Source organism: Ornithodoros turicata, chromosome 10, assembly GCF_037126465.1.
Source record: "Ornithodoros turicata isolate Travis chromosome 10, ASM3712646v1, whole genome shotgun sequence".
Taxonomy (NCBI): Eukaryota; Metazoa; Arthropoda; class Arachnida; order Ixodida; family Argasidae; genus Ornithodoros; species Ornithodoros turicata.
The window spans coordinates 10,577,381-10,603,744 of record NC_088210.1 but is presented as its reverse complement, the minus strand read 5'-3'; the positions used below and the strand labels follow the sequence as shown (position 1 = coordinate 10,603,744).

Sequence of the window (26,364 nt, the reverse complement as noted above, 5' to 3'; positions counted from 1 at the left end):
AACCGCAGACCCAACAAAAACTACTGGCCCCGCCTGCTTGATTGTCGCAAAGAAGCGCGCGCGAAATGTGCGTCTAGAGGAGGAAGTGTCCCCGTCTTCATTTGTTTTGTCTTCTTTGTCATGAGACGGCTGTTACCAGCATCACGGTCAAAGCAGGGCAAAGGTATAAAACAAGAGGCGGGAACACGTCCTCCTTTCCGAGCACCTTCCGTGCGCTCTTCTTTGCGACAATGAAGTAGGAAGAGCTAAAGCGTAATTTTTACTAATTTTTTTTTGGTTATTGCTGTTGCGATACTGTGCATAGTTTTTGTTGGGTCCGTGGTTATTCTTAGAGGACTTCATAGTGCTGTAAAAAAAAAAAAGTGAGGTTCGCCTGGCATTTTTCAAAGTTCAATCGAAAAATAAATAATTTTCCCTCAATTAACTATTATCCAAAGCCTTCCTAAATGCCGGCAAAAGTTTCCAGAAAGTAACTGCCAAAAGTCCCACAGTCCTCCGTCAAGTACGTCGCCAGTTAGAATTTATCACTTTAGATGAAACACCCAGTATATATATACGGGACAGGCATCGATGCATCTAGTGCAGGACATCCATCACCGAGACAGAAAAGAAAGAAGAAAAAAAGTGGTCCTCCTTGGCCTTATGGCATCATGACACCCGGCCTTAGAAAGCCTGAAACGGCAATGGCTCTCTGAGGGCAAGAAAATGGGAGACGGCTTTCGTACGGCGCGGTCTCCATCCCAGAAGCAAAAATCGATAGCAGACGAGGCTGCATGAAGGCGTCAACGGAAAAACGGAAGCAGAACATGCTTGTCACGCGATAAAAGGGGCGTACGCAAACAGTTCCACCCGGAAAAGAATTCGTGCGTTTTCATGTTTGCCATTGAGGTTTGCGCGTTGATCGGAGCAGCAATTCAACCGGACGGCGCGGGTGCGTGTCGCGTCGGTCGTGTTCGCGGGAGGGTCTCGCTGCATTCCAGAGGTGTTTCTTTTAGACCAGTTTGCGCGCCTGACGTCACACTGTTGCGGTGGCGCTGCAGTCAGCGGATCGTCTGCTTGGTGTGGGCCAGGTCCCCCAAACTCACCTCGGAAAAGCGTGCAACGAAGAAGGCCGCCACTAGATACCCCGCTGTTGCCGTTCCGGATCACTTCAGCCCGCTAAGTTTAGCGGGAAAATGTTTTTCTTGTTTCTGCGAATGAATCTAGTCTTTATATGTCCAAATAAGACGCGTATAACAACTTTCTCGGTCGTGTTTCACTTTTTCGTCCCGTTTTTAAACGTGTTGAGCGATCGAAAGGATTTAGTGCACGGCTGCGTGCATCACATAGCGTACCTGTCGTACCAGGCGCCGCAGGCGCAGTCGTCCATTTCTCCTTCGGTGACTTGGCCTGGCTTGGATTGTGCTTCAACTGGATCTTTAGTGCGCTACAATCCAACGCAAGCCAACGTCTGGTAACAATGGGGTATCTAAGGGCGGCCTCCGGCATTGCACGCATCGGGATAGGAACAAATACATGGGAAAATGGCGACCTTGGGGGACCTGGTGTGGGCAAAACAGAAATCAATCTGAGTGATTGGAGTGACCGTTTTCATCCAAAGTGAGCGTGCCGCAAAGCCGTGTATCCCTCGGGTACACAAGCCGACGGGGAAAGGGTGGCGAAATCGCTTTTCATCAGTTTCCGCGCAACGCAGAACAAAGAAATCGTTTGCTTGTGAATCGCTTTTGTGTGTTTCAATCGTCTTGATCAGCTAAAGGGAAAGATTCCCCGACTTTGTGAGATTTCTTTCTCGATACCCGTGTACAAACAAACGACGCTAAGATGCAAATCAGTGCTGTTTTCAGAAACGCCCCGATCAAACGGTGAAGTAATTGTGTGCTTCCAGTGACTTTTACGCTTGCACAGTATCAGCAGTGAACTGGCAGGCGAAAATATTAGATAACTGGGATTGGGCAGTTGTCTATGCGCAGCGCAATGGGATCGTCATGTTGTATACCGTTTATAAACAACTTCGGCTTGTAGCAAAACTTGTGTGATTCCTTCGGAGCTCTAAATTATCCAGGTACTGTGGAAAGAGACACTCAAGAGTGGTGTAGCAGTGCAACACGGCCGATGTCGCATTTTCAGATAGTACTCGCACGCTGCGTTCAGCGTGTTTTGCCCGCACCAACCCCGCGCATGCGCATATGCCACGTCCTGTTGGTGAACTGTAAAGTGGTCTACGCTGTCGAAATACACTACGCCAGTAGGTCAGCTCTCTGCGCAGCTCCCCAATATCCCCCTCTTCCGTATTGTACATGCGGCGACCGCACTGGTCCTTCCCCCAAGTTAGGGAGTAGCAGCTCAAGGCTGGGCGCACGCGGTTTCTTCTGCGGAGTACCACGTCGGTGTATCAATGCCCCCGGTTATTGCTGCCTTGTGATTGGACAGACATTATTTCGTCACGTGGTTTTACCAAGCTTTACCCCCTCTAATGCGCAGAGACAAAGGACGCGTTAAGTAGCGACGCTACCCAACACGGTCGGTGTACTCTGTCCTTGGGACGGTCCTTCAGAGCGCGCTACGCGCCCAGGCGAAGTTTCCAAGCCGGCCCCTCATTATTTTTCCGGCCTCCCCTTCCTCTATCCGCGTCACGGAGCATCACTTACGCTCACCAGCTCGCCTGACTGAGTGGTTAGCCTGCTGACTGACTCACGTCGTGACTGGAAGGTACCCGGGTTCGAATCCCGGTGCCGGCTGTGCTGTCCGGGATTTTTCCTAGGTTTCTTTCTCAGACTCTGTCAGAGTTCCCTTACATGGCACAGTTCCCTTAGAAGTCTGCCCAGGATGCACATTCCCCCAGAGCGATAGTCGTGACCTTGCCCACCCCTGTGAGGCCGGACAACGGCGAGCTCTTTCATTCGCACCCCCACGCCACCACCACTTACGCTCTCCGACCTGCACGCGTGGAGCGTGAGAGTTCATCAAGAGCGCCGCGCTCCGGAAAAGGAGCGACACCCGGTTAGCAAAAAGAAGCGCGCTCCCCGCGCTTAACGCACCCAAGGTGTCGTAGCGTGTAGCGCACGCGATGGAATTAAAGGAAGGAAAAGAGACGGTGGGACACGGGGACCCACAGAAATCACACAGTACATCATCCCCTTCCCACTTGTTGTGTCGGCAAAAAAGCCCTACAAAAGCCTGCGGGACTTTGGAGACGTTTGAATGCCGACTGGCGTTACAGGGCGGCGGAAGGTCTGCTACTCGCAAGGCGTAGGCCAAGGACGCCTGGAGATGCCGCCGTCGGCAAGACAGCAAGCTACCTTCTGCGTCCTCGACAGACACGCACATTTCGTCAGTTAGGGGAGTGCAGTTCCCTGTCTGCGTAGTTTTCTTAGCGCATATGGCTTGGGTCTATTCTGTCTTTGTATCTGCGGGGCGAACATCCAACGTGCGAACGAAGATGGAACACGGCACTCGTAGGGATCTGACGTCTCCCGTGTCAGTGATTGACCGCGAACGCACTTAGACGCCAGTGTTCTAAACAAAAGTCGCGAAATTCGCAATATAAACACGCGTGTCCAAATTTGTGTCTGGGCCCCCCGGGACTTGACTGAGAGCTGCTAAGAAATTCCAGATTTTTGTTCCCAAAGAAGGAAAAGATTAGCTCGCCCCGGCACGCTCTGTTGTTGTTGTTGTTAAGTATTGAGAGAGGTCAGCCAAAATACGCCAATAGAAGAGTTCAGAAAACCCCAGTGCTCTTTGCACACGCATTGCATCCTGGGCGCTTGCTGAACGGGGGAAGCGAAGAATAATCCTTCACATTTTGCTTTCGCTGACCTTGACACGTCGTGGACAATGGACTGGTAGTGGAGAAATCAGAACAGTTATGAAGGCCACCCGTTTCTTTCGTGTTAGTAAACTCCCACAGTTCAAAGCGGCGCTATGCACTCCGCGATTCTCTGAACTCGTCTATAGGTATACGCTCTGTTCACGAGGTACCGTACTATGTACTGCTTGCGACACGCTTGCCTGATGATGATGATGATGATTGAGGTTTTATGGCGCACAAGCAACTAACTAAGGCTATCGTGCGCCAAAACTGTCTGCGCTTGTCTGAAATGAATATCCTGTCCCATCTCCATGTGCTACAAGTTCATTTATTTCGAGTAATAAACGCGTACAGCATATGGCCTTTCTTTAAGTATAATAATGGAACAACATTTACGCGGGCAAGCAAGTAAATATTGGCTGCAGAACTACTGACAGGCGATACCGGACAACCGTGTCGCGCAAGCACTACAAACATCATGGTCACTTTCAAAACTTACTCAAACGCGACTAGCTTCACTAAAAGTGAAAAGTAACAAAGACTCGTGTCAAGGTGCATCAACCTCGAACAGCAAAACAGCAGTGGAATAAACGACGCTCTAGGTCACAGTACAAAAGGGGTTCTGCGCATGGAATCGGTTACAACGGAGTTGTACAGGCTACTTACTTGGCATCAAAATGTACGTAAATGCGCTATAGATGCGAAGTCGACTTGGCCTGCCTTTCTTGCAAGCACAAGTCATCGTCAACACAAGCCTCAACACTTGGGTGGTGCTCTTTACCTCCATGATAATGGTGTATTCGCCCACAAAGGGTCGGCTCTCGAGTTCCTCGAGTCCAATAAACGAAATGTAACCACTGCGTCACATCGAGGAGGACGTAATATAAATCGACAGAAATGACTTACCATATAACCCCTTCCAGAGCTTGACCTAGTGCTGCCCTGTAGTAAAGAGAGGGACCACATGAGACACACACGCTTCATTGGTTCACCATACCATGGTGGAGAGTACAGGCACAGGTATATGCAGTTTCACCCCCACCACCCTCCATTTTTTGTAACCGCCTTCAACTTAGCCGCTACGTGGCAAAATCACCACCTGGTCACACGCCACGGGCAACATCATCGGAGTCACGTGACCTCGTTTATATTCAGCTTTAGAGCTCGCCCGACGTGTTCTCATCAGCATAGTACCGGGCGATGAACGAAACATGCCGGCGTAAATTATACGGTGCTCCCTTACGCAACCTGGTAGTTTATTCCCGCCCTGCGAAGCGTAAGTGCATCGCACCGGTCGAGTCAGTCTTAGCGCCGGTGTCGTTATCACATCTTTTGGGAGTGGTCAGCAACACGAGACCTCATTTGCAAATCGACGTGTCTCGCCTGCGAGGACAGTGGATAAAACTAATTGCAGCGGACGAAAGAAGTGGCAAAACGACGCGCAAAAAAAAAAAAAGAAAACAGCAATCGTGTTTTTTCCAAACGGTTTGCTCGGCCAACCGCCATCTACATAGATTACATAAGGCCTGCTTTTATTGCCCCCTCTCCCTCCTTCGCTAGTTGGACATGTAAAGTCAGAATTCGTCCGCTACTGCGAATCGTAGGGAAAACTTGAAAAAAAATTGAAAATTGAAAAAAATCTTGAATTCGCAGAACGACGATTCGCAGTAGCGGACGAATTCTGACTTTACATGTCAGAATTCGTCCGCTACTGCGAATCGTCGTTCTGCGAATTCAAGATTTTTTTCAATTTTCAATTTTTTTCAAGTTTTTCCATTTAGTACGCGGAAACGTTCAATCACTATACTCGCAGACGATGGGTGTTCGTCTTCATGGTCACGGCCGCTGAAAGCACGCTCGTGATTGGCTACCGTTGTTGAAAACACGATCTTCATTGGCTGACCATTAGTTTTTACATCACGTCGACGAGTGGGTCGACGACCCAGGGCGTCAGTCGTGACGTTGCCCACATCTGTAAGCCCAACAACGGCAAGCCCTTTCACCATCACCATCACCACCACCACCGACGAGGAGTAGGTAAGCGGCCTTTCTCTCTGTAGGTGGTGCTGGCTCGGCTGATCGTGGGCGCGGCCATTTTTATGGTCACGTGTACGTTGACGTCCGGAACGACGTGTTAACGGGACCGTTGCACTCGCCTGGCACGCTCTCGTCCGTGGACTGACATATGGTTGAGCACCCTTGTCAGTACAAGCGCCTGGAAAGAGTTCAGCAATGTTTCCCCCCCTTTCAGAGCTATTTTCTGACAGAGAAGGGTCATTGAAGATAGCTTTCCCGGGCGCCACTTGACAGCGTTGCACGCGAGCGTTGACGTTAGTTGGTAGGGAAGCGTCTAGGGACAGTCGCCACAAAAATGGCGTCGCTAATAGGATTATCTCCTCCGAGCCCCACAAAAATACCTCGGAGAAGCAACGCACACCGGTATGTTTTCCCAATACTTCGGGTGGGGCGGACACGCTGCTGTCAAAACGATAAACAAAGATAGTTTAACAAGAGATAAACTGATGTTCTGAGGCTGGAACAACATAGAAGGGACAGATACAAACAAAGCCTCAAATTGCCTAAGAAATCAACGATGAAAGATGAAAGTCACTGAAAAGGTTAGCCAACTATAGGGATCGAATCCCTATAGCTGGCTAACCTTTTCAGTGACTTTCATCTTTCAAAGATAGTTTGTTTTTAGATATATTTTTTAGAGCAAGCGAGCTGGTGGCAGATATCCATAACGAAAACCCGAGACTACGGGAAAATAAATATAGAAAAAAATGTCGCACAACATTTGGGAGGGAAAATCGGGTGCTATTTACACACGAGAATTCGGGCGCTGTCTATTTATTTATTCATATACCTTAAGTGCCTACAGAAAACATTTGATAAAAAGGGGGGGGGATGTACACAATACACTGCATAATGATCACAGGGTTAACACAAATAAAACCTCTCACAGTTTTGCACAAAATCATTGTATGATTGTGATGCAACGACGTGCTCGGGTAGAGAATTCCAATCGCGAATGGCAGCCTGCAATTGTGCGTGATAAAAGTACTTGGTGGTACAGTATTCAGCTTCGAGTTTCAGAGAGTGGTCAACACGGCTGGAGGAGTGGTGGGCGCTTTGCAAATACAATGAGACCCCGAAAGGAATAACTTATAAAGAATGCACAACTTGCACAATTTTCGTCTGCTCTCCGATAGCGGGATACCTTATGATCTCAGTTTGATATGTCACCGGGAAATTTTCGGGCGAAACGAAATGCATACGAAACAAGCTGTGACACTGGGACGAGAAACAATAACGTTTACATTTCCGTTCGGAACTGGGATAGTGAATGACCTCTCTCGGATAGCTCTCTTTGCTGATACAGTGAACCCTCGGTTTATGAACACCGTCGGTTCCCCGAAAAATCGTTCATAAATCGAGGGATTCATAAATCGAAAATTCCGTTAAGTGAGTACTATCGAGTAAATGAAACAGTATTTCCGAGTTGATATTGTGTTTATAATGCAATATATTGTGTAATTTTGCTTCGGACCATGCCTTCTTCTGTATCAGGCTCACAAAACACAGATGTTAGCGCATTCACACTCTGTTTATTATGCAATACTAAATAGTTTAATTTTGCTTTGGACCATGCCTTCCGCTGTGTCAATTGAGGTCAGGAACACTTCTGCAAAAACCCGTTTGTTGTTCGGATTTCGAGGGGTTAAGAACCGAGGGTGCAATACCTCGAAAACGTTTTGTCTGTTCAGGCGTCATTCATAAGACCACGAATAATCCCTTTGAAGGTTTTTGTTGGCCTCGGAACGATCCGTTCATAAATTGAGGGCAAAAAAACGCTGGGCAACTCCTAGTTGGTTCCCAGAAATTCCGTTCATTATTCGAATATCGAGGTTCATAAAACGAGGGAAAAATGCATGTAAAAAGTTTGGTTCCTCGTGCTAGTGTTCATAAAACGAGGGAATTCATAAATCGAAGGTTCATAAATCGAGGGTTGACTGTATTATGATTCACTTTTCCGGCGGTTTCCCGAGAACGACAAAGTTGAAGAACCGCAAGGATTTCGGGTAGATATCGGGTTTTACCCGAGTTCTTGAAAATTTGTTCCGGGGGGGAACTAACGCGAAAAATCGGGTTTAACCCGAAAACGAAGACCCCACGTATTCACAAGAGCGATGCCATGGCCATTTCCATTGGTTCCCACCAGCACGTGACCTCTCCCGCGGCTGCCTCACCGCTGGAGACGACTGCCGTGATGTCAGAGCGGGATGATCTTCAATATTTGCGGTGCCAATTTGCTACGCCTCTATCACGCCCTTCGATGTAAAACTTGGAATGGAAGTTCACGTCGCTGCAAACATCCCCCTTTCTACGTTTAGCCGGCTTGTGTCTGATAAAGTGTCCACTTGAAGCTGTAGCGGGCCGTGGACAACGACGAAGATGGCCACGCGCCTGGGGCACCTGCCTCAGTTCCACCGGCGCGGCCATGGAGATAGGCCACCGTCATCGCCTCTCCGTGGCATACCATCATCGCCGGTCGGGGCTCATGTAGAGGAACTCCACCTCCTCTACATAGCCAAGTGTCGTAATCCCTTTAAGTGTGTAGTCAGTGCTAAGTTCAGAGGCAGGATTGATTTCTGTGCGGCTGCGTATGGAAATTTACGAGGAGCGCTCGAAAACATATCTTCTACGCTGTCCTCTCAGGAACACCGAAAAAAAAAAGGCGAGTTCCCAATTTTCGCGAATTTCGCAAATCGATCGAAGGGCATACGAAAAAAAAAAGATTGAAATTAACACTTCAAAAAAGCTACGTTACAATCGCAACCTTTATTTTCTTGCTCTTTATTATTATTATTATTATTTTCTTTGTTATTTTATTCGCTGGCAAAGAGGTACTTACGTCGCTGAGTCGGTCCCTCGAAGTGCTCCGTGGCGTCCGGTTGACCGGAGGCACTTCGGGAAAGCTTTGTTCACTCGACACTCGAGATCCTTTCCGCACCTGCGCACAAAACAAACAACTGCATTAGAACGCTTCACGTACAGCACACACTTGTCACCTGAACAAACGAGTACAAAAAAAAAGAGAGAAGGAGAGAGAGAGACAGCTACATCCGTCGACGGAGAAAGCAGCAGTTATGAAACCCCTTCCTAACGCCCGAGGCTCTTTTACATAAAAATAAATAGCCCTGCACCCGCTGCCGCTAGCGTGTGACTGACACCACGCTCACTGAGGCAATTAATGATCGCGCAAGGCCGTGAAATTATGCGGTGCTCTTCCGTAAGCGTAGGCTTGTGCAAACAGTATTTTTGTTATTAGAATTTTGAATAGTGTCTTGCCTCGAAGACAATTCTGTAAAACGTTTTAAATTCCGCGACCTAAATTTTTCGCGAATCGGCAACAGGCCATATTTGCGTCTACTCAATTTCGCAAATTCTGGATGCTAAAATTCGTGACTGAATTAGTTTACGTCGTGATAAAACCAAAATCGCACGCAGCACCCTTGATAAACAACAACAACAACAACAAAAAGCGACAACGCGCGTGATTGCGCTGCATATCACTTCAAACTTCAACTGTGAAGACAAAGTTTGTGTTTTCAGCACAGTTTTCGACCAGACGTCTGTCTCTCTCTCTCTTTCATTTTTTGCAAGACTTTTTCTCTAAACGCTTCCGAGTCCCCTTAAAATTCGCGAATTTCTTCAATTCACGAAATTTGTGAAAAGTAATGGCGTTCCGACACTTCGTCTCTCAAGTTATTCAGGACAAATATAAAATGCAATTATTTGCTTCGATGTGAAACTGCTTTCCAAGTTTCCACTTCCTTTTGTACCTGGCCCTCCTTTCCTTTGCAAATAAAATAAATAAAATGAAATGGAGGAAGTTTCACACATAGGAATAATAGACGCGCAGAAAACCGGCAGACGGCTCCGCTAGCGAGGAAGCGCGAGAGTGGTCACGTGCTTATGATTACCAATGGCGATGGCCGGAGTTCTGACGTCAGAGTCAGACGGGTACGTGTGTTCAACGGCCAAAACCTGGCCAAATATGAAACATAGGAAAACGTTTTTTTTTTTTTTTTTTTTCTACTCTAGTGAGCAATACGGTGTGTGCGCAATGCAATGAAGCCACATTTATCAAACCACAGAGTATCACAGTCTTTACGGGATGGAATCTCTCTGAATGGGTACGTGTTTAAAGGAGTGGTGACACATCAGCCCGCGTCATGCGGGATAAATGTCAAGAACGGTACACAGGCATCTACATGAACCTGCATTCAGTGTTCTGCCGCAAAGGATTGATTGATTAATTGATAGTGTATTTGTCTTCAGCAGTAATACATACAAAGCAATGTGGGATTGCTACAACAAGCCAGATAAAATTAACGTGTAGAAGAGCAGTACCGCGAATACGCGACGATATTTTGTCTCTGTGCCGAGGAAAGGGTAAAGTTTGGAGAAACCACGTGACCAAGTCCTCGTCCAATTACAGGGCAGCAATAAGGGGGTATTCGTTGATCGGCATTGGTCCGCAGGAGAAATCGCGTGCCCTTCACCTTGAAATGTTGCCCGTTTGTTTGGGAGAGAGACCTATGATGTGGCTGCGCTTTCGGTCAAGAGATCAAACCGGACACGTGACAGGCGATTCAAGAGATCCAACCAGTCAAAGCGTCATACTGGTCAGGATCCCCCGACAGAAAAGAAAGACTATCCCTTACCATGTTCATTGCAGAACGATTGCGCTGTACGTAGTGTTAAGTTAGGAAGTAATATGCCCGGTAACAGTGAAGACTTTTCGGTGTTTTCTCTCTTCTTACCACACACGAACAAAAAAAATGCAAGCGAGAAAATCCTGAGTTTGTGCTGTAAGTTACGGCGGCGAGTCCCCCTTTTGCGTTTGCACGTTTATGTCCATTGCCCCTAGAGACGTACCACGTTATGCCAGAACGGATGCTCGTTACCAAGAATGTTGAGCTCAACTTACAAAGAATCGTAGGCCACAGGTCCCCACCCTTATCACGTTATTCTATTCTTTTACTGACCGTGCTGGAAAATATTGTCCGACTGTGCTTTCCAATCAACACTGGCCTGTCACGTTCATTGACCTCAACCCCAAAATGCAGGGTATACTGCTGGACTCAGAGTCGTCTTTGTACTTTTGTGTCCATTGGCGCAGCCGTGCCCACGCTATGCCAGAACTGAAGTTTGTTACCAATTATAATGGGCCCAGCCGCAAAGTGCTTTGGCTTTGTCCTTTTGTGGGACGGCGGGAAAAATTGAGGGGAAAATTGATACAAAAACACACACAAAATAAAAAGCTCTCTTTAGTACCCTAAGAGAGTCCATGATCAGACGGTTCCGCCATGTAGAACGTCTGTCCACAACAGCGACTTGGCTCTTCGACTACGAGCCTGCTGTGATACGAGAAGTGATTGAATAATCAACGTGTTTGAAACAGCCGCCGGCCCACCCAACGTGAATGTACGTAGCCTACGCTAACTGTAGAAATAATCTCTAACACGAAGCGCTGTCAAAAAAAAAAAAAAAGGACAGAACTCCTATAAATCCTGTATTAGAAACAGGTTGATCTTACAATGCAACCACCTGTTTTTAACACAGATGACATAAGAGAACTGTCGGCTTTTCTTCGACTGCGCTATGTGTTGCAAAGTAACTAACTAAGTCAATAAAATGTTGATTTGCCATGATGTTGATTTGCCACCTACATTTGTATTCTATTTATACCGCACGTAAACAGAGTCCTCGTATATCGATACGAGTAATCCCTGCTTAGCGATGTTAGAGTTGAAGGATTAAAGTAATCCGGTAATCCAGAAGATGTGGGTTCGATCCCTACAGCTGGCTAACCTTTTCAGTGACTTTCATCTTTCATCGTTGATTTCTTAGGCAATTTGAGGCTTTGTTTGTGTCTGTCCCTTCTATGTGTTCCAGCCTCAGAACATCAGTTTCTCTCTGATGTTAGAGTTAACGACGTAACACAAAGCGAGCCATTTCACCATCACCACCACCACTACGAATCACATTTCGAACCGAAGTAAACTGCTAACGATCTAAAATGCTATATGAGCATCTCCCAATTTTCCGACCCGGTATATATATGCATGCAGTTCTTCGCCTTTTCTGCTAATAGAATATTCCGTAAAGATGTCGCTCGTGCGAACACGTGGTTACTATAGAGGTGCTGAGATGTCGTAATCTTAAACGTCGATAAATATCGACGGAATTATCGACATTCTATATCCGCGAGAAAGGTGTCGATATTTTATCGATCCACAAAACACGCGCAATGTCTTTCGAAAAAATAATACCGTACTTTACGTCGTTCGATCCGTACCATATACCTATCTACAGATGCGTACAAATATTGAACTGCTACGCGCTGCCATTTTCTTGTCGCACATTCCAAAAAAGAAAAAAAGAAAACGAAGAAGAGCGCGCAGGCTTGTGGCTCAATTTTCACGCCAGCAACGATTTGAAGGACAACGTCCCCAAACACTATACCCCCCATTGTTTTGTCTGAGCGGTTTATTCGCTCCATCGCAAAAAAAAAAAGAGTGACGGCACGCGAGTATGGGTTACAAGGAGTTTCTTCCACCGCCCACTTGGAGTGATGACAAATTGGATACGGCGCGCCAAGGTATTGTGCTCGCTTGACAGGTTTCTCCTCCCCGAGAGCCCAGAATAGCCCCCCTTTGTGAGCCATTTTACGCCGTCTGGGAACAGCTGCTCCCCTCTTTAAAGAACACTGTCTGCAGGGGCGCGTAGTAGTTGTCTCCCGACATTATGGACGTCGTCTCCAGCGCGACGCGCTAATGTGCTGCATTTGGAATATACTTACAATTTAGAGGCGGTGACGTGTTTCTGTGCGAACATTAATCGCACGGTTGGCTATGATTGCCAGTGATGGCCACTAACTACTTCTACAGTAGTTTAACTATAACTACTAACTACTTCGCAATGGAGTAGTTTAACTAGTAGTTCAACTACTTTTCAGTGGAGGTAGTTAAAACTACTTCTTTAACTACATCTATAACTACTTATAGTTGTCCATCAACACCAACCCCACTCTATAGTGCACGGCACAATTGTTCTGCACCTCCGTTCTCATCCAAACATGTAGCTCAAGGTAAAAGTCGGCAGCACAATCGAGCCGTAAAGCTTGCGGCAAAATTGGTAGTAGTTGGCACCTGCAGTAACCTAACTACTGTAGTTAACTACCCGAAATAGTAGTTTGACTAGTAGTTGCCACTACATTTCTGCAAGTAGTTGATAACTACTTTTTAACTACAATCAGGTAGTTTAACTAGTAGTTTAACTACATGTAGTTAACTACTGGCCATCACTGATGATTGCACAGTCGACCTCTCTGGATCACACGGTCTAGGGTTGCCACCAGGCCGGTATTCTACCGGCACGGCCGGTTATTTGCTCTCTCTGCCGGTTGCCGGTAGGAAGGTGATACCGGCAGCATTTTGCCGGTATTTGTGGCACGACACCTTTCATAGGGGTTTTTTACGGGGTTTTCCTTTCAGCATTCCACTGCAGCTTGAATAAATCTGGAGCACAGACCCAACTCCGTAGTCACCAGTCGTTTTCTTAGTTATTCATTATTATTATCATTGTTGTCTTGAGCCAGTACGCTTGTTCTTTCTCTCTGTCTGTATACTGTCCACCCCTCACTTACTTTCCCTTTCCCGCGTACATTTCCTCCTTTCCCTCTATTCCACCTCCTCTCCCTCAGCCGGTATTTTTCACTGCGAAAGGTGGCAACCCTAATCACACCAGCAGCTTGTTAATAAGAAAGACGCGGTCCAAATCAATGGCGAAGTTCCTGAGACAAATTTTTATGCGGGAAAATGAAAACGTCTGCGAGGTCACACTGCCATCACGGTGACTATTTTTGTACAAATGCAACGACCGCTGATATATGCAATATCCGCGCGGATACGTGTTTTAACTAGTGCGGTCGCGGATACCGTGCGGATGCGAATGCCCTAAATCTTATCCCCGCTGATCTCTAATCTTATCTGGACCCGTTTTCAGGATGATAGCGAGTCGACAAATAACCGTCTTGTCAACACGGAGTTCACGGGTCACTCGGTTCCTGCTCTTATTACAACTATTTTATGAACATTGTATCAAGAATATTAATAGCCAGACGCCGTTGGAACCGTGTACATACGAAAGAACTAAGTGTCCGTATTGCGGACGTATTGCGGACATTACACGCGCGTCAGGCGAAGCATCGTACGAGTATTTGCAGTCAGAAATGCAAAAAAAAAATCCTTTCTTGCAACAACTACAGGCTCATAAAGGCAGTTACAGCTACAAAATGAGAATTGTAACTTAATTACAAATACGGTTGCCTTAAAAATTGAATTATATAGAGTCACGTTTATTTCAATATATAATTTTGATTTATACATTTATTCTTCTTCCCCTAGCAACGCAGTATAAATATAGAGGTATGTACTGAAAAGACAAATTAAATTACAAACTTGCGGAGTACGACGGTGAGAAATATTTGCGTAGCAGTAAGAACCTGCCTGTACTGATGCTGCAAGAGCGTGACAGGAATCTGTTGAATGCCGCAAAAATGCCGCAGTAAAATGGCAAAAAAAAAAAAAAAACGCCATGTATATCTGACGAATTAGTAAATCTTCGTGAAACTGATACCATATCGCACGGGAAGTAATTATGAAAGCAACACTCAGTGCATCACAAATTACTTGAAACGTAATTGAGTTACAACAGCATAATACAGAAATAGTAATTATTGTTGTATTGTTGACTCTATGAGATGAGCCACAGCAGATTGTGTACTCATCTTCCTATGCTTATTGGTGCTGTTTCCGAATTTTTCTTTCTTTTGATTTGAGACGGGTGGGCTGCACCTGGAGGTAGTGCAATAGCAGGGCAACCCTTCACAGTGCCGAGGCGAGCTTCAGACACACTGTCTCGGGCCAAAACAAAGATTAATATAGTGAGTCCAAATAGGGCTCGTATCAGATATTAAGCTGATAAGAACAGAATTGGTTTTATTAGTGAGTTTGAAACATTATTTAAAATTATATATTTTAGAATTATTTACAATAGTATACACGTATTTATAGGATTATTTACAATGAAAGGGGTATTATTTACACTGTCTGTTTTTACGGTATTCACAATATTTATGGGTTGCAGTTACAGTCACAACTGTGTCGATGGCAGCATTTTCAGGGGCATCTTGTTGTCTTGTCCAGTTGTACTACATACACACCAGTAATGTGCGTGCTATAAATGTCCTTTGTAGAACACACCACACTTTGATCTTAGCCAAAAGGCCGAGAAGCGATAAATATTGCACGTCCATTTTTCGCTCTGGTCACGGTCGCGGCACCTGCCTCCGCGGGTGTCTTGAAGCAAAACTAGTGAAACATGTACCGTATTTTCACGCGTATTAGCGGCGGCTGATGCGCGATTTTTTTTTCTCACGGGCGCCCTGCGGCTTATCCACCGGTGCGGCTTATCTGATGACTATTTTTTCCTGGTATTTTCCCCATACGCCGATTTTAACGAAAGGGCCGACAGTGTCTCTGGAACAGCACTGCCCTGCCGATGCACGAACAGTGCGTAACAGGGACGGGTCCACATTCGAGTAGATTGATCTTCCTGGTGCATTCCCACAAGCAGCTTTAAGGAAAGTGGTGGCAGTGATTCACGTCTTCTGGAAGATCAGTGACCCATCAGTTCACGAAAAACACCCGACAAGGGCACAATTCCGATCTTGGTAGAACTCCAGAACTGATCTCCTCTGTTGTACACTGTGCCGATCCCGGAGTATGGACCACAGGGTTTATGGACTTCTCTATGGTCTCCTTTGTCGCACAAATCAGTCGTCTCGTATTGCCCCGCGGCTTATCTGCGGGTGCGGCTTATCTGCCAGAAAATTTTCAAAACGTCCCAAAACACGCGTCCTGCGGCTTATCTGCGGTGCGGCTTGTACGCGTGAAATTACGGTACTTGATTACAACAATTTGGTTATTGCGCGTCATTACTGTACAGGTCGGATAGCAACACGGCGTTGACGACATAAACATTTACGACGGCTTCCGTTTAAAAGCTGAGGCTGTTTCAGAAGATACGATTCATCGTGACGGCATCGTCGCAGCAGCCGTTTCTCGTGTGGGAAAGCGTTACGCGCAACAGACGTCCCACGGGGGCTAACGACCGGAGGACAAGCAGCGGAAGCCTATGGCACACAGCAGGTCTGGAAGGCACGGCAGGTGCTCGAAAACACTCGCTCGCTCGCTCGCGAGGAAGCCCTGCCGCTGCCAAACAGAGACAGCGTATACGAAAGGGAGCTGACAGGGCAATTGGTTTTTTTTTCGTCCAAAACCCACATGCATTACCACAGAAGCCAGCTGCAGCAGGTGAGACAATAGAACTGTTTCCCCACTTCTCTCGGCGTACCGAACTTTGATTGTAGACTGAGAAAAAAAAAAAATGAGTAAAATGGGGAGTAATTGCAGCTTCTAGTACACTGAAGACTGCAATTGAACGTCTGTATGCAATAAGGGGATAAGTCGACTTATCCTCTTTTTACTATTTTTGTTGCAATGACATCTACATACCAGTATGCACCTGCCAACGAAAATTTAGGACCGTATTGCTATTTATTGACCCGCTACAGGCCGGTAAAAAACGGGAAATGCATGCGTGTCAATGGGACCGGCCGTCAGATCAGGCCCCTTTTTGTCGGTTTATGATTTTTCGACTTATCCCCTTATCGCTTACAGAGGTTCGATTATTCCTCATTTTAGTCCCCTAACCCCGACCATTTACTCCCCGGAACTGCAAATTGTCACTGAACTTCACGAATGGTCTTCCGAATGCAACAGTGTACAATAAAAAACAATACAATAATACAATATATATATATAATACAGTATAATAAATAATATATACAATACAGTACAATACATAAGTGCTCTTGGTCAATCTGATGGCATAAGGCTGTGTAACTCAGCCAACTTCACAGTTTTCCACCCAAACAGAGTAAGAAAAAAAACAGCTCTTCTTTCTTCGCGAATTGTGCCCTGTATGCCGTAGGATTTTATATCACTCGATATATCACTCTTGTCGGTTTGATTCCAAGTATTTTCACGCGTGCACACGAATTACGTACCTGGTAATACTGTTAGAAGAGAGCGTGAAATGCAGTCTCCACTCTGTCTTAATGGATTTAGTCCCCAAAAGGAGTATCATTACAACCTGTTTTTCTTTTCTTCTTAGAGTGTGTGGCGACTTTTACAGAATGAACGCAGGGATGAAAGTAACACACTCCATGTGCCAGCCGAACACATGATGCGACATACAGTCATGTATCGTTTTGTCCCGGGCGCCCTGGAAGGAACCCGCCGTTCGAATATAGCGAATTTCCGCATCAGCGAATGAAGCAGATTCAGTATCATTACGTCGGTTTATTACTCCAAAAAGAAAGGATGTATTTTTCGAGACAAAATATCTTAAAATCTCTGTAGAACATTAGACATTTTTAGATTTTTCCCTAACAACGACATAGATCGTGCACTTTGCGACATCAACGCCCAGTTCTTTTTTTTTATCCCAGCCTTCGGGGCTAGAAATAATTTCACAACGTTTGAACAGCCGACGCTCGGATGTCGACTTCTTGTGCCCAGTGGAAATCGGACACGTCTCGTGCTTCTCGGGAGCCATCACTTCTTCTTCTTCTTATGGGTTAAGTGAGGTCAGCCAAAGTCAATGGCTTGCTACTACTTGTCTGTCCACACCGGTCTCCAGTGACTGACCTCGGACGAAAACGGCATCAAAGAGCAGGACTGGACGCTTACACAGTGAGATGACGCTCCTCAAGAAGAATGCCAACGCCAGCAAATGTTAAGGACGAAAGTGATTGATACGATTTTTTGGTATAAGTGAATTAGAATGACACTGGTTCTGACTCCAGTATTCCACGTTCAAATGTCTGCAAGCGTGCTCCCGACCACGCAGACCAGTTAACTAGTTTTCCGGTTTTGCGAGTTACAGATAGGCGAGGCAGGACCGCACTTCTAGCTCATTTTCTTTGCTTGTCGTGCACACGTACATAAAACGTCGAAGAAGGCAACACTTCCTCGATATTGAAGGAAAAGAGAGAGAGAGAGAAAGTAAAGGGAACATGAAGTGCGAAAGACAAGTCTCATACTGCGCGCTGTCTTGCGTCGGTGTTTCCCTTCAACATCAAGGAAATGTTACCTTTCTGTTTTTACCTTTGTTCCAACCTGGAACCTGCTGTCCACCTGAACGAAAATTATCCCGACGAGAGACAATCATCGAGTATCGAAAAGAAGGCGGGCACATCCGAAAGTCCATGAAGGCACAACTTCCCGTGAAGTCGGCCCTGTTGCGCGATCCGCAGCCCAGCAACAAGCCGCCACGTAGATCGCTTTGCAATAAAACGCAACCAGCCAAATGTCCACGCACTGGTCGGAGTCCTCTGTTACACCAAGTGCTCGGTAAGGGGATACCCGCATTGTCAAGCTAAGAGCTCCTATTTCCATAACAGAGTGTCATTCGATGAAACTGTGGACGTGTGCGAAAGTGTTTTCCTCCGTCGGTGTATCTGTTGCTCTGCTCGCTTACGTTGCTATTGACGTGCGCAAAAAGGATGAAACAGCAGAGGGAGAAAAAAGAAGGAAAAGAAACCGGCTACCAAAAGATGACCCTACGTTCCAGAAATAATCCTCATCCCAATTTCTAATCACAGAAAGTGCGTTCCCCAAACGTAGTTACCTCTCCGCAGACGGGCTCGAAGATTGCTACAAAAAACTCTGCAGAAAACGAAACAGAAAACGTTTTCCGGTTGGCGTAACCGTGTAGTGTAACTCTTCGAGCGCAATTCGTATTTGGGAAACGGAGAAACAACGGATTTCGGCAATACCGAGAGCCATAAAAAGAGCGAACCCATCGCGAATCCAACGCGCTGCAGTAGGACGAGACGGACGGCATTTTTGTGAGTGCGCCTCGGCCGGCTCTGCGCGCCGTACTCACCCGAAACGGCGAGGCTCTCGCAAACCTTGTAATCCAGGGCACAATGTACGTATCCCACGGCGCCTATATATCCAAAGTGATCGAAACACAGCACGATGACGCACACAACACACGTACACCACACACATCGGGCAACGTGGATCCGAACATCCAGACGGGCACTACCGACATGGACTCCCGGCAGCCAAGGGCTTGCCAGCAGACGACCGCTGCAGAGTGAACGGGCAGCCGCCGAGCGCCGCCACTGCGCAGGATGACGCTTTCGGATGACGCGCATTGGACGTCACACTCGCGTAGCGCCATCTGGTATTGAGGAGGAGAACTAAAGCAGCAGAACTATGGCGGGCTAGTTCTAGCCCGCCATAGCAGAACGAACGGAACGGGTCCTTCTCGTTTGTTTCTTTTTCTTTTTTTCGCAGCGAGATTGTGCGGTCTTCCGCGCGCTCCTTTTAAAAGGCAATTCATTTACATGTACAGCTACAACTCTTTATACGGATGAGTTGCAAATGGCGAGAGCGGTGGCGTGGTATTCCGTGGGGAAATGTGTAGCTCGTGACAAGATGGCGTATATGCAGACCAGCTGGTGGATTTTGAGTCGTGTGTTCGTTGTCGTCCCTCTGCGTGCCCAGACTCATGCTTTTACGTTATGCGTAGCTCCTGCGAGCTTCCGCAAAAGCAGCGTTTCGTGTATCTTTGCTCGCGGCGTATTCTTTCGTATACGCCATAAAAAGCAACATACTAAATTGGTTTCGAACAAAGTACTTGTGTGACACTACTGGGCAGGCTAAAATTGCGGTTGGGTAGTTTCTAAAACCCAGCCCCTCAACTTAAGAAAATGTAAGGTCGCATGGAAGATGTAAAAATTTTTCGTCGGTCGCTCATAATTCATAAGAGTTTTTCTTTTGTCGCTTAGTTATAATTCAAAGAAAGAAAAAAAGAAAGAAAAAAAGAAAGGAACACCACATTTTAATTCAAATATTACTGACGTAACCGCATGGGAGAGTGTCCCCCACTTCTTAACTCAGAATACAGTCAGACGGTGAATTCTCCACTCCACTTTCCTTCTTCTTTTCTTTTTTTCATGCATTTTTAAACGAACGCATTAAAAATGGACAGTCTGGACAACAACAAACGATGACTGTCCGGAAACTGGAAGATTTCCGCAGAGAAATGTTACGTCTCAGCGATCATCGAAGCCATTTATTTTTGGTGCCATTGTATAACTATGTTCTCCAGACGAAACGACTTTCGCGAGGAATGTATAACACATTCCTACATCGATATTTCTGTGTACTTTTGAGAACCTCCAGGCGGCCGAAACTAATCCACAGTCAGTTCAAGATTCACAGCTGTTTGTCAGTGTACGCCGAGAGAGCAGAAAAAAAAAAAGAGACGTCAGCCAGGTGAATACATTAGTAGAAGCGAGCTAACAGAACATAAATAGGGTACCCGCCGTACAACCGGGAGATAGCAGCTACAGGACGCGAGCGGCGATAAAAATGTTAATGCCCTCTGGATAAGCAGAACAGGACGACTGAACGCGTACCAGCCGCGGCTGCTTGGAAAGATATCAACTATTAGGGATGTGCCAAATAGAATCTTCGAATCCTGGGCAGGGATTCGAGATTTGGGGATCCGAATCCCAGTGAGCGAAACAGCGAACCGAATCTTTCGAATCCACCAATCACGTTCGCTTGTTTCTTTTTAAAATTGGCGCCTCCGTAGCTCGCCGAAAGCCTGACCTGCCGGGGCGGGCCGAAACCATAGAATAAAGCTCCGACACTACAAGTTTAAAAGTAACACGGTTTGGCTTCGATTCTTTCGTAGTTTTGTGGAAAGAACTCAGACTCGAGAGTCCATGTATTTCCTGCTGTCGATGATCAACGTGTTAAATAAATGACACTTAGGAAGATGTATATATGGGCACATGCTTTCTCCTGAAAAGTGAACATTATTTAATTTGTTTACCATTATACAAAGGTATCATATTCTGCTCAGAAAAACATTTCAGTAGAAGTTTTTTTTTTCTGTTTCTTTCAACTGTTTCTTTTTTCTTTTTTTTCTTTTTTTTAAAGAAAGGATTCGTAAGATTCGTGGATTCGCAGAACCTTCCTTGGATTCACATTCGGATTCGGATACGGATACGGATTCGAGAAATTCTGGATTCGTCCCATCCCTAATATCAACCAAAGCAAATATCAAAGCAGTGTAATTGTGGTTGTCTTTACGTGGATTTGCTAACTAAGGGCCAAATATTTCTGCCCCTCATGACTGTCACCGCGGAGGTTGTCACACGTTCTATCTGAACTACAGTTCGAGAGAAAAAAAAAAGTATTCTCCTAGCAACCGCTGTGTACGTATTAGGCACAAAGATAGATGCACGGCATAGCAGACATTTCAATACCAGAAAGGTCAGTGTGTATACTGGCCTGCAATAAGTGTATCCAATGCACGCAGCCGAGCAGTTTTCGCAGCCATCAGTTGTCATCGACATCCCCGAGGGTTTATTTCCACTGTTACCATCGGCGTCAGCCATACCGTATTAGACCCTTACTGCCTCGAGTGCTCGTGCTGCTCACTGACAATTTATATTTTTCCTCGTTCCCTTCCTAGAGCTCTTGACTCTGTTTGTCTTTTCGCCCGCTTCCCTCTAATCTCGGATTTCGCATTGATTCTTAGTGGCTAAGCTAGAGCAGTGCTCACTACGACAGCTGAATTGGAACTGAAGTTCCGATCACTAGTCTAGCCGTTTTTTCCTTTTTATTTGTTTTGTTGTCAATGCGTCCGACTCTGACGGGTTTAACAACTCCACATTTCTCTTTTCAATCTCTCTGTCTTTCCACACGAACATGCTTCTGATCATTGACTAGAATTTACCACCCACATATAGTACTACTTATCTACAGTCAAACCTCGCTTTACGAACACCCTTCGTTTCTCAGAAAATCGTTCGTAAATCGAGGTATTCGTAAATCGAGGTCTGAGGTGTGCAGTGCACAAATACCTCACAACACCACGGGAAATTGATTTGAATAAGTTTTATTTTTGAAAATACTGCGTAATTGTGCTTTGCACCATACTTTCTGCAGGGTCTGTCCTGTTTAGAAAAGATGACAGAAGTCTGACACTTGACTCATCCACCCGGTCCTCAAAGTACCGTATCGCGCGTGGATGAGACTGTTTCCAACGGCAAATATCATGCTTGCACCGGCTGTCAGGACTGAACGCCTTCTCTTGGAACGGCAAGATGTTTCCATCTCGGAGACCTGGTCCAAACTCACAACCGTTCGGCTGTAAACGCCCGAATTACTCTTACAGGAAATTGTGAGTCATGTTTGTGGAACGTGGTGGCGTTGGGACATTGTATGTTCGACTTTGGCAGCATGTACTGAGGAACTTTCATTATCCTCCGGTCCATTGGCCTGTCCTCTGTACGTCCATAACGCCCGTTCGTATATCGAGGTCAGAATGGCTTGGCTACTTTCGGTCTGTTCCCTAATAATCCGTTCATAGTTCGGATATAGAGGGTTCGTAAAACGAGGTCAAGATACACGGAAAAAGTTTGGTTCCCTGTGGAGCCGTTCGTAAGTTGAGGGAATTCGTATATCGAGGGTTCATATAACGAGGTCCGACTGTATAGTACTACACACTACAGTAGTACTACGAAAGCGTATCGAACCCATCTTGTCGACTAGAAGCCTCCCACGTAAACGGGCCGATTCGCTGCAAAAGCGCATCGCATATCCAATCCTCTAAACTGCCGTGAATCAAGACGGTTGATGAAATTCAAACAGTGCCTGTAAATAAATATTATCTGTTACGTTAAATAAACAAAAAGTTAATGAGAAAAACTAGAGATGGGACGAATAAAAAAATTGTTGAATCCGAATCGGAATCCAAGGAAGGTTCTAGGAATCCACGAATCTTTTCTTTAAAAAGAGTTTAAAATGCAAAAAAAAAAGGAAACACTTCTAGTGAAAAGTGTTTTTAAGTAGAATGTGATACCTTTGTTTAACAAAAAAAAAAAACAAATGAAATAATGCTTCAGTTTCAGGAGAAAATGTACACATACATATAGTTCTTTTTAAACGTAATTTATTTAACATGTTGTTCGCCGACTGCAAGAAACGCATAAATTCTCGAGTTTGAATTATTCCCCATAAAACTAAGCAACAATCAAAAGCAAAACCTGGTTACTTTTAAACTTGTAACAGTTCCTGCCTGAGCTGTTTCAGTCCAGAGCAACGTAAACAAACAAACGAACGAACGAACAAGAAAACACCCACGAACGCCCTCGAATCCTTGCCCAGGATTCGAGGATTCCTGAATTCGGTTGGCACATCCCTAAGAAAAAACATTCCGAATACAATTGGGCATGGCAGCAGTCGAGTACGAACTCGAAGAACTATGAAACGCAAACATATAACAGGATACGAGACAATTGATGTTCTGAGGGTGGAACACATAAAAAGGACAAAATACATACAAATACAAGTACCTAAGAAATTAATGATGAAAGAAAGGAAGTCACTGAAAAGGTTAGCCAGCTGTATAGGCTCCTACAGCTGGCTAACCTTTTCAGTGACTTTCCTTCTTTCATCATTAAGAACAAGATACGTGCCACGTGTTGTTTTCCATTTAACTTCTTTTATGAGGAAACAATTGGACTGAATCAGGAGGAAGCTTTCGAGGGCGGCAGAAGTGTGCTTTTCGAATGTGGCACCGCGCGGCGCCACCTTCGCGATGGACTCGATGCACACTCATGTAAGCGAAGACGTGTCGGTCGACCTCCTTCGAAGGTCGACTCGAATAAAGGTACGCTTTCTGCGTTATTCGCGTAAACGCGGCTTATTTGTACGCAGTTTCCTAAAAGTTCCCTTTTCAAATAAATAGAAAACGCACCACTTGCAAGTCACGAAATATTGTGCTCGCCAAATAAGAACGATGGCGCTTCGGTTTAACTCCGAAGACTTCGCCCAAAAGGTCAAAGGAGGAACAGCGACACAGGTCTCGTGCACAGCCTGTGAACCCAAGACTTGTCATCTCATTAGTCAGTACCCCGTCCTCACCTCACCTCTCACTCTCACGACTGGGAGGTACCCGGGTTCGAATCCCGGTGCCGGCTGTGCTGTCTGGGGTTTTTTCCTGGGTTTTCCTCAGACGCTTTCAGACATATGTCGGTACAGTTCCCCTAGAAGTCGGCCCAGGACGCACATTTCCCAGGGCGTCAGTCGTGACGTTGCCCACATACGTGAGGCCGACAGCGGCAAGCCCTTTCACCACCATCACCACCATCACCACCACCACCTCACTCTCAAACACATTGCTCTAATTTGTTTGAAATCGTATCTGTCTTTAATCTACCTCATCTTCCTTTCATCGTTTGTTAGTTTATCCTTTGTTTCCTAATTCTTTTCTTTTTATTTGTTTGCGGAATAGCAAGCCGGCATACCGTTTGGCTGACCTTATACCTACTTTTCGCTCTCTCTCTCTCTCTCTCTCTCTCTCTATTATAATAAATATATCCCCCTCCCCCGCTTATATAGCGAAGTAAACCATAGTCGTGTTCGACCTATAAGGACAGCCACTCACGTGTTGCAAGAAAACCCGTGTTTACTTACATTGCACTGTGAAGACAATTAGTGCGACACGCAAATATGAGCGGAAAAATTATTAATACAACTTTTCAAATATTACGTCATCTTCGGGTGGTCCAATACAGGAACAAAAACATGCACCGACAATGTCAAGGCTGAACAGAACTATGTATGTATATTTCTTCAGCAACAGGAAAAAGGGTGGGGGGAAAAGGGGAAACAGGTGACAAATCGGAGCCTGCCGGCGCGATGGGTAGCTGACAAAGTGTTGGGGACCGTAAGGGCACGCGGCACCCACGAAGAGGTAGTCACAATGGGGAGGCTGATGTTCGATACACTAGATTAAGGCCGCTATATGCGTATGGCGTAATCTCATCGACGGTAGTGCACTACGGGCTATGGGCAAGGAGGCACCTAATGCGCAAGTGTGGTGGAACTGTCCTCGTGAGCTTTGTTTGGTTACATTTCAATATACAGTTTTGCAGCCTATATGTTTACATTCCCGTGTGTATCAATGTTCTTATTGTAATCCAGTGAGGGTTTTCGTCCCCACAAACACGCGCTCGTACACGCTGCCCGATTTCCAAACACCCAGAACTTCCAAAATTGCTACAAGCATGCTTCAACGGCTAGCTTCTAATTTCTGATAGAAAAGTCCTGCAATGCACGTTTGTCCGCGTCCCCCATACACATACAAACAAGAAGAAGAAACCAGTCCGGAATCGTTTCTGAAGCTGTATCGAAAGCACGCAGCAGCTGACGAGGTTGCAGGTTATGCACTGGCTAGCATGGGAAATACAGTGCGTCATATCGTTTTGCTTCGAGTTCGAACTGACTGATAGTGTTCCTGTGTTTAGCGCATTTTATATTTGGCAGCCTGCGGACCTCTTGCAGCGATGGTGGCAATACACTACTACTGGTGGTGGTGGGGGTGGGGGGATGGGGTGGGGGTCCGTGAATTGGTTCTCATCGCTTCCAGGCGTCCGTCACCGCCAAAAGTTTGGGAAACGCTGTTCTAGTGTACGCAGCGCTGCGATGAGCATAATTTATCGTTTTGTGTGTAAGCAGCAGGGATCCGATATTTGAAAGTTGTAAAATGTTAGGTCATAGGTACAACTTTGTTACATGGTTAGGTACAAGTTTGTCACTAGAAGCTTGTTTATCACTTGCCCGATTGCGGAAGTATTCTGACAGTTTCCCCAAGTCGTGTATGAAGCACTATGTGTATTCCGAAATTTGGAGCTCCCGTGTTCTAATGCTTTAGTCTTACGCGTATGTTTAATCGCACCGCAAGTTCGTTTGATTGTGTCAGAACAAAAAATGCCCTGTCGCACTCTTGTGGTGGGAGGTAGAGCCCTGCACCATCCGCGGATGGAAGCGGATATCCGCGGATATCCGCAAGATACTTGCGGATTCGGATGAAAATTTAGCACTTTCTGCGGTGTGCGGATCGGATGCGGATAGCGCAAGTTCGGATGCGGTTCGGATGCGGATACGAAGGCAGCGGATCGGTAGCGGATCGGATGCGGATATACCGCGTGCTGTCATTTTTCCACCAGCAATTTATTTGTATTGCTCGCCGACAGCCGACAGCGAGCGCATTCTCGGGTTCACCTTTGACCATGCACGGCGGCAAGACGGGAGAGAAGGCATTCTGGCGTCTCGAACCGCGCGAGCACCGACGAGGTAGCGTTCCACGCGTTCCAGAAGTCTCTCCATATCGCGTTTGTTGAAAGGTTAAACCTTTGCTTGTTGTCATGACTGAGTCCTTCCGTGACAGCATGGAGGCATCCGAAATTATACCAACATGCTTCCGGCGGTCTTTACGCGTCATTCGAAACGTGCGGATTTTGCGGATCGGATGCGGATGGT

The 26,364-nt window shown here is 46.1% G+C and overlaps 1 protein-coding gene and 1 non-coding gene across 5 annotated transcripts in view; both read right to left on the bottom strand.

Moving 5' to 3' along the window:
- The window catches only part of LOC135370263 (autism susceptibility gene 2 protein-like), a 215,622-nt gene that overhangs the window by 112,240 nt on the left and 77,018 nt on the right, over window positions 1-26,364 (bottom strand). For 3 of the 4 annotated variants that reach the window (XM_064603971.1, XM_064603972.1, XM_064603973.1), the window contains exons 3-4: window positions 8,724-8,822; window positions 4,715-4,750 (exon numbers count right to left, since the gene is read on the bottom strand). In XM_064603971.1, coding sequence (XP_064460041.1) covers window positions 4,715-4,750; window positions 8,724-8,822 — 135 coding nt within the window. Of the gene's footprint in view, window positions 1-4,714; window positions 4,751-8,723; window positions 8,823-18,895; window positions 19,114-26,364 lie in introns of those variants that run through there. The other variant, XM_064603975.1, reaches the window with a different exon arrangement.
- LOC135371301 (U2 spliceosomal RNA) lies at window positions 14,721-14,904 on the bottom strand. Its single transcript, XR_010415558.1, has one exon. It is a non-coding gene; the product is annotated as a U2 spliceosomal RNA (small nuclear RNA).